Below are 8,680 nucleotides of genomic sequence, written 5' to 3' on the forward strand. Positions count from 1 at the left end.
AGAAAACAGAGGCAGCTCAATTTCTACTGGCATAGCTTATCAGAGTTAGTGGCAGGGCCTCCTAAGAAAAGGGTCCTGCTTCTTACTCTCAAGGGCCAGCTCGCTGCCATTGCTCAGCCTAGGCCCATGTGAGAAGCTGTCCTCTGCACATCCATTGCCAGCCGATCTCGTCCACTAGTCATTCTATTATTGACTCAGGAGCATCAGTGCTGGCCATTCCCCAGGTGGCTTTGCCAAGGACATCTGTTTCAGTTGGCTGAGCACTCTCTCTCAAGAGGCACAATAGTGCAGTAGAGAAGAGGGCTCCGCGACGTTCTGAAGTCAGACCTCGCTTCCACCTTGGCCCATCACTTCCCAGCCGTGTGCCTGAGGAGCTTTTTATCCTGTCTGTGCCTCTGTTTTCTCATGTCTACAATGGAGATAAAAACCTACCTCTTGGGTTCGTTGTTAGGTTTGTAAAAGGAAATGCATGTAAAGATCTTGGCACAACGTCTGACACGTACTGAGTACTCCCCTGTAGTGGTGGTTGTTATTATCATTTTTATTTCAGGAGGGTTAGGGGAGGGGTGCTGAAAAGGAGAGAAAGCAAAGGTCTGGAAGAGGCTTCACAGGATCATCCAGTCCATATAGGCCCTGACTTTCAGTAGATAAGAACTTTTTGCTCCTATTTTATGAGTTGGCGAAAACATGGAGGTGATGGCCATCCCCAGGGTCATCTGGGGGGAGGGAAGGTGAGATTGCATGCTCAACCTCCTGCCTCCAGATCCAGTCCTGGGTACCGGAGGGCTCTGTTGGCTCTGTGACAGGCACTAAGAACAGGTCAGCCCAGGACAATGCCAATGGCTGAAATGGTCAGCAGCCCTCAGAACCTGGCTCCCCACTCCCACTCCATGCAACTCTCTACTGCTTGGAGGAGGATTCCCTACTGCCCCTGGTCACCTCAGGAACCAGCACCGTCTCTGTGGCTTCTTACTCTTCCAAGCCAGGGGTCCTCAACTCCTGGACCATGGACTGGTACTGGTCTGTGGCCTATTAGGAACCAGGCTGCAGCAGGAGCTGAGCGGCAGGCAGGCGAGCAAGCGAAGCTTCATCTGTATTTGCAGCCACTCCCCAGTGCTCGAATCGCCGCCTCAGCTCCACCTCAGATCATCAGGCATTATTCTCATAGGAGCACCAGTCCCTGGTGCCAAAAAGATGGGACCACTGCTCTAAGCCATTTCACATATGGAGGTCAAGGTTTGGGGTTGGGGGATGAGAGTGGGCTGATCTTTGGCTGGACTGGTCAAACACTATTAAAGGATGAAGTCTAGAGACATGAAAAGGAAGATGAACATGAAGACGGTCACCTCTGTGAACAAAGGTGGTCTGACTAGAGTGAGGGAGAAGCCTAGACAGTTCTCAAACCATTTTAGTCTCTAGTGGAGTATAATCCCATAACCCAGGCAGCCAGAGAAGGCGGGTACCTCCAGCAGTGATCCAGATGTGTCCAGTGTGTGGTCTAGATAATATACTGTGGTGTCCTGAGTGTAGGGCTTACTCTTTGGTTAATGTTCGTTCAGTTTTCTGGCTATACATGAAAAAAGTCAGGATTGGTTAAACCAAACCAAACGCTGGCTGATCTGATGGAGGCAAGGTGTTTGGTGGCTAATCCCATCTTAACACTGAATCCCAACGTTTTCCAATGTCTATGTTTCTGACTTTAGGGAACACAATTTTGTTTAAACTAACTGTGCTCATGCAGATTAAGGGAAGTCACATTTAAAAATGTGTGCAGATCTATCCCCTCTGGTCAGTTTCCTGGCCCGGTGAGGCCACAGTGGCACAGGTAGATTGCACCATACTTGCTCTAGGGAAGATGGTTCTGAGAAGTAGGACTAGGGAAAAAGGAAGAGGCCATGAGCCAAGTGGAGTTGGGGCCTTGCTGGAATTTAGAACAGCTGAAGCTCTTAGCCCACTGAGCCTCATTGAGCTTGATGTGTTATACAATGAACAGAAGACCCCTTCTTCAGAATGGTCAAACTTCCCAAAGATGGATCCAGCCTGACTCTGTCCTGGTACCTTCAGGCACACCCTGCCCTGTGCTGATTTGGTCGTGGTGGTTCTGAGTGACTGGATGCATAGGTTATGGGGATCCATGTCTGGTTCATTTATGAGCTACACCACCTATTAAACCATCAGACCTTGGAAAGAGGCTAAACTTCTCTATGCCTCAGTTTCCTCTCCATTAAATAGGGTTAACGATTTGCCCACCTCGTGCAGCTGTTGTGGGGGGTAAAGGAAAAGAACGCAGGTAGAGCACTTTGCACAGTGCACTGTGAGTGACAGATGTGACTTTTTGTGGGGGCTCAACAGTTTCTGGGCTTTGGGTTCCAGGTACGGTTCTTGGAGCAGCAGAACCAGGTGCTGGAGACCAAGTGGGAGCTGCTGCAGCAGCTGGACCTGAACAACTGCAAGAACAACCTGGAGCCCATCCTTGAGGGCTACATCAGCAACCTGCGGAAGCAGCTGGAGACACTGTCCGGGGACAGGGTGAGGCTGGACTCGGAGCTGAGGAACGTTCGGGATGTGGTGGAGGACTACAAGAAGAGGTGAGCGAGGAGGGGACCCCTGTACCTTGACAACTGCCGTATCCCTCTGAGCTCATCCTGCAGGAGTGGCCCCTCAGGGCCTCAGAAGCTACCTCAGCTTAGAGCTTTTGGATATGGGGGGCAGTGTTATTCATCATACTAAGCAAAATCACCCCAACAAAACTCTGGAACTTCCTCTCTGCCCCTCCAGCCTCTGGCCTGGCACTTAGAACAAATGTCCAATTAGTTGGACAATGAGAGGATTATCTCTGGCTCTGGGGTGAGAAAAACCCTGGGTAACTTCTCTTATTTTCCCAAGCTTCTGTGTTCTCATTGGTAAAAGGGCATTTGCATCCATCTACTTCCCAGAAGTTCTATGAGGAGTAACTGGGGAAATTCATCTGTAAAACTTTATTCAAATTTTGAGGGAGGAGGTTGCTTCTTGCTTCCTCTGAGATTTCCCACAGGACATTTGCTCCACATGCTTTTTCCTCATTTTCAACAATCTCCTTCTTCCAAACTTGGTTACCACATCCCCTCCTCTAGGAAGCCTTCCTTGCCTGGCCAGCCCTTCAGGCTCTAGACTCCACAGCCCCTCAGCGCCTGTGCCCTCTGACAGGCACAATGCCCCTTGCTCAGGGTCTTCCCTGGGCAAATGATGTTTCTCAGGCAGTTGTATTAACTGACTGAGCCCTGGGATTTCCACAGGTACGAGGAAGAAATCAACAGGCGGACAACTGCAGAGAATGAGTTTGTGCTGCTCAAGAAGGTGAGTGGGAAAGCAAGCCCTGAATCCAGGGCTGACCTGGGAACAGGAGATGCTGAGCCTGCCGTGTGATCTGCTCTCAGAGAAAGTAAGCTGATTCAGAAAAAGCGAAGTAAAGGCAGGGAACCATGGGAAAAAAAAAAAACAAACAACAAACCAACCAAACCAACAAACCAAAAAACAACTATTCGGAAAAGGGAATAAAAAGACAGGGAAGATGACAGCTTTCCTGAGTGTTTAATGTGGACAGCGTTTGTCCATAGTGAAGAATAGCAGAGGGTGATACACAGGGCCCCCCTGCAGCCTTGGGGCCTGCTCAGATGTCACAAGGATGACTGACAGCAGGCTGGCTGGGGCTCCCTTCCTTCGAAAGGCACTGGTCCCTGCTGAAGAAGCAGGATGGGGTAGGGCTGGGCCTTTTGCTTCTTCTTTTCCTTTTTCACGGGCTCCCCAAAGAGAAGAGGGAAGCTACTCCCCTGTGCAGGGCACCCAGGCTGGGATGACTGTGGCCTCCTTGGCTGCACTGGCGGTGACCGGGGGATGGCTGGGCATCTTTCAGGATGTGGATGCAGCTTATGCCAATAAGGTGGAGCTACAGGCCAAGGTGGACTCCATGGACCAGGAGATCAAGTTCTTCAAGTGTCTCTATGAAGCCGTAAGTCTCTCTTCGCTCCACCCCTCTGAGGGCAGCCCCCAAAACTCTATTCTGGGAGCTGGGAGAGGATATTGTTCTCAGGCCACCTCTGCCCTCCCCCACCCCTGAGTTAGCCATTCATCTCCCATCTCAGCTCTGAGAGACTCTCCAATCTCTATCTTCTGGGTGGAAAGGAAATGGGCCAGGCCCTGGCTCCATGGTGGCGAGAATCCGTCTGGGTCCCAGAGGTAACTCGCTCTGACCAGAGAGCAATATCCTTAGTTCAGAGCCATGAAGTTGGCATCACCAGGATTTGTTCACTTTGCTTGGGGGAGATTTTTGATCTCTGACAGTCAAGTCCCAAGAGTCTCCTTGTTTCCCCTGCAGGAGATTACTCAGATCCAGTCCCACATCAGCGACATGTCTGTCATCCTGTCCATGGACAACAACCGGGACCTGAACCTGGACAGCATCATTGATGAGGTCCGGGCTCAGTATGAGGAGATCGCCCTGAAGAGCAAGGCTGAGGCCGAGGCCCTGTACCAGACCAAGGTGAGCTGGGCTGGAGAGAGCAACCCCAGCAGGCATGAGGGCTGGTCCTGACTGTCCCCAGAACAGAGGCAAGGTCCAGTTAAGTGTCCAATGTGCCCTGGCCCCATGACATCACCAACCCACGATATCATGTACTCCTACAACACCCTCCTCATGCTGATCCATGGTTCTGTGCTCTGGGGTATGCAGTTCCAAGAATTGCAGCTGGCAGCTGGCCGGCATGGGGATGACCTCAAGAACACTAAGAACGAAATCTCGGAGCTCACCCGGCTCATCCAGAGAATCCGCTCTGAAATTGAGAATGTGAAGAAGCAGGTGAGGGGTCTGGTTGCCTGTGGCCTGGGCTGGGCGGGCACAATCGGAGGAGGAATGAGTTGGATGAGTTGGCTGAGGACATCAACCTCTTATGAGATGAAAGGGGCCAAATGAAGTCACTGCCTCGGCCACTTAGAGCAAACATCCCTGGGGCATCTCAGCACCTGCTCACCCCAAGGACCTCTGCTTTGGAGCCCCCTCCCCCAGGAAGCCTTCTTGCATCCCTCAGGCTGGGCTAGGACCACAGTCCTCTGCTCCACCTGCCCCAGTAAACGTGCTCTCCTGGCACCTGTGCTTTTCTCGTGCTTATCACACTTCTATAATTGCACCTGCCTGCCCTTTCTTCCACTGGACTGGAAGGAGGCAGGGAGCTGTCTGCTTCATTCACCATTGTTTTCCTAGTATATAGTACAGAGCCTGGTGCCTGGTAGCAGCTTAATACACATTTATTGATTAAATGACTGAGGAGAACTGCGCTCAGAGGGCACCCATTAAAGTGCCTTCTGTGGATATTTATTAAGGCCTTACTCAGAGTCACTGCCAGAAATATAGGCCACAGCCTCAGTTTTAGCAGGTGGCGAGACAAGATGTATGTATATAATAATGATAGTCATAGTTCTTATCATTTTATCACATTAAATTCTCACAAAGACTCTGAGGCAAGTGTCCTAATGTTACGGGTAAGGAAACTGAGACTCAGAGAGGTTAAGTGGGTTGCACAGCAGGCAAACAGCAGACTGTGATCTGAACCAAGGTCTCCTGGTTCCTAGTCCAGTGCTCCTTCCACTCTCCCATGGGCTTTAACACTTATCAGGTCTGTGACATTGGACAAGTCACTTGTCCTCACTGTGCAGGGTGTTGTGAGGACTAGAGGAGCTAAGGTATACAAAAAGAGGACGAAGGGCTGAGTATCATGCCAGGTGGATGGTAAGCACTTGGGAAATAAGAGTTAATCCTGGGGAATCTCCTTTCCCATGCCCCTCGTCTGTGGTCCCTTGTACCCAGGCAGCCATTGTCATTGTACCTGCGATACCAAATTCCAATGATCTCTACTCCCAGGCTTTAAACAACTCAAGAGTGGAAAGCCAGTCTGACTCATACTCATTTTGTATCCCTGGCACAGGGTGGCCAAGTAAATGCCTTTGCAATAACTGAGATGGTGCTGAATTGGCCATAATCTCAGGAGGGCAGGATGTGCTGTTTTCATCATCAACACCATCTAAACACAAGAGAGTGGAGATAGAGCTAAGGAAGGACTTGCCAGCAACAGATATAGCTAAGGAAGGACTTGCCAGCCTGGAAGAGGAGCAGGGAGTGGGGGTGAAGGGTAGAGGTGGGCATCTCTGCCCAGAATCTCAAAGAACAAATGGGATTTGGATGTGAATGACTTTGATGACTCCTTTACGTTTTCCAACTTCTCCAATTCCTTATTTAGGCTTCTAATCTGGAGACAGCCATTGCTGATGCTGAGCAACGGGGGGACAATGCCCTGAAGGACGCCCGGGCCAAGCTGGATGAGCTGGAGGCTGCCTTGCACCAGGGCAAGGAGGAGCTGGCCCGGATGCTGCGTGAGTACCAGGAGCTCATGAGCCTGAAGCTGGCCCTGGACATGGAGATCGCCACCTACCGGAAGCTGCTGGAGAGCGAGGAGTGCAGGTGAGGGGGCTGTGTTCTGGCAGGAGAGACCCAAGGGTTTGGGGAGGACCTAAGGAGAAAGCCTAACACAGCCTAATCCAGAAAAGATGTGTTCTTGGGTAGTGAAGGGGCAGGGATGATAGGAATAATATTAGTAAATAATAATCCCTACTCAGGTGTAAGTGCTTACTTCATACCAGGCACTGTGCTAAGTGGATAGCTCATTCAATCTTCACAAATTTCCTGGATGTACCTAGGCAACACCCATCCCCCCCCGCCCCCGCAAAAAAAAAAAATACAAGTTCCATTACTGTGTTAGGCCTTCTTGTTTCATTTTCCTTACCTATCCGAGTACAAGATGAACTTGAACTTGTCAGAGATGTCCCAGGGCAACCATTCCAGCTTCCGCAATGCTCCTGGGAGAAAGAAAGGCTCAGTGCCAAGGCTTGACCCTTGGGAAGTATGCATACCACTCCCACATGTTCATCTCATACAAACAACTGTTTGACTTGGATTGCTACCTGGTTACCCCAAAGATTCAGGGGTAGCTTCCCAGCTTCTCAGGCTCTGCTCATGCCAAAGAAGACTTGGAATTTCCATAGGTGTCCACTGGGTTCAGAAACTCACATGAGGCTGGTGGGGACACTAGCTCTCAGGTTAATAGATTGTGGGTTACATGATTGCTCGCTCTTATTTTATTTCTTTCCCAAATAGGATGTCAGGAGAATTTCCCTCCCCTGTCAGTATCTGTAAGTATTTGTATGCTTGGACCTAAAATTGTAGAATCTACAGACGGAAAGGGCTTTTGTCATACTCTGTGTGTGGGGATGAGCAATCTCAGAACCAGAGAGGGAAAAACTTTGCCTGAGATCACAGAGCCAAGTAGCAGAGGTGTGGCCAGCAACCAGGCCTCTTGACTCCCAGTCCAGGGCTCCTTCCTCCTTGTCACTCTGTCTTTCTGTTCCTAGGGGCTGACAGCTAGGAAGGCTGTCTCCATCAGGATGGGGAAACAAAAGACATGTTGCAAGAAAATGAGTTTGGGTGTGTGTGAGGCTTGAGGAGCCATGTCTGCAAGTTGTGATCAGATCTGGGCTGGGGACTTAGAAGGAGCTGAGAAAATTAGTAAATGGGGGACTTTGGAGGTCAAGCTGACAAGAGTGGATCTCTGGGTTGCTCACTGGGGCTAAAAGAATTAAACCAGAGCTTCCGAAAGATGCCATCCATGGGAAAGCTAGGAGGAGGGAGAGGTTGGAATATGGGAAGTTTAACCAAAAAAAGGCTAATAGAAAGGACAAGGCTGAATGTCCGGAATGAAAGGTGGGTGCACTGGTACCTGGACTAAAAAGATGGATCTCTGAGAATTAAGAATCAGCCAGATTGGGTATAAACTGGGCAAGCCAAGGGTAGGACATGGGGGAGCTGTCTCAGGGATAATTTTTCCTGGGGGGCAGGTGGGGTGGGGGAAGCTATGACTGGAGTCTCCACCCAACCCATTACTCCAAGAAGAGCCCCAACCCTGCCAGAAGAGTTGATCAGCTGTTTCTCTGCAGCCATCATCAGTAGCACCGGTGGCAGCAGTGGCTATGGTTTCCGGCCCAGCTCAGTCAGCGGTGGCTATGTGGCCAACAGCAGCAGCTGTATCTCTGGAGTGTGCAGTGTCCGCGGTGGGGAGGCCCGGAGCCGGGGCAGCGCCAGCGACTATAAGGATGCCCTGGGGAAGAGCTCAAGCCTGAGTGCCCCCTCCAAGAAAGCCAGTCGGTAGAGAGGGATGCCTAGTGCCCTCCCATTACCCCTGTATGCCCAGCAGGGGCTCTGGATCCCCAGCCCACTGTCAACCTCATCCCCACCCTGCCAGCCCTGCTCTTGTGCCTTAAGCTCTGGCCTTGGCAATCCCACTTCTCCCAACCTGTGTCTTCCTGAGCCTAGACAAGTGTGGATGACTGAACTTGGTGAGATTCCTCTCTGCACCCCTGTATGCCCAGCAGGGGATCCCCAGCCCACTATCAACCTCATCTCCACCCTGCCAGCCCTGCTCTTGTGCCTCAAGCTCTGGCCTTGGCAATCCCACTTCTCCCAATCTGTGTCTTCCTGAGCCTAGACGAGTGTGGATGACTGAACTTGGTGAGATTCCTCTCTGCACATGCCTGGCGTTCACCTCCTTGGCTGTGGTCCCCCAGCCATGCCACCAGCTCAGCCCCTGGCTCTAGCCTC

General features: G+C 51.1%; 1 protein-coding gene across 1 annotated transcript in view; it reads left to right on the forward strand.

Annotated features, from left to right (window-relative positions):
* LOC102881681 (keratin, type II cytoskeletal 71) overlaps window positions 1-8,261 on the forward strand; it is a 9,167-nt gene extending 906 nt beyond the window's left edge. Inside the window, exons 2-9 of the mRNA XM_006904562.1 lie at window positions 2,374-2,588; window positions 3,276-3,336; window positions 3,893-3,988; window positions 4,355-4,519; window positions 4,709-4,834; window positions 6,270-6,490; window positions 7,184-7,218; window positions 8,020-8,261. Of these exons, the coding sequence (XP_006904624.1) occupies window positions 2,374-2,588; window positions 3,276-3,336; window positions 3,893-3,988; window positions 4,355-4,519; window positions 4,709-4,834; window positions 6,270-6,490; window positions 7,184-7,218; window positions 8,020-8,231 (1,131 nt within the window). The 3' untranslated portion in view covers window positions 8,232-8,261. The remainder of the gene's footprint in view (window positions 1-2,373; window positions 2,589-3,275; window positions 3,337-3,892; window positions 3,989-4,354; window positions 4,520-4,708; window positions 4,835-6,269; window positions 6,491-7,183; window positions 7,219-8,019) is intronic.
* The last annotated feature ends 419 nt before the right edge of the window (window positions 8,262-8,680 follow it).

This window comes from Pteropus alecto, unplaced genomic scaffold (genome assembly GCF_000325575.1).
Source record: "Pteropus alecto unplaced genomic scaffold, ASM32557v1 scaffold220, whole genome shotgun sequence".
Taxonomy (NCBI): Eukaryota; Metazoa; Chordata; class Mammalia; order Chiroptera; family Pteropodidae; genus Pteropus; species Pteropus alecto.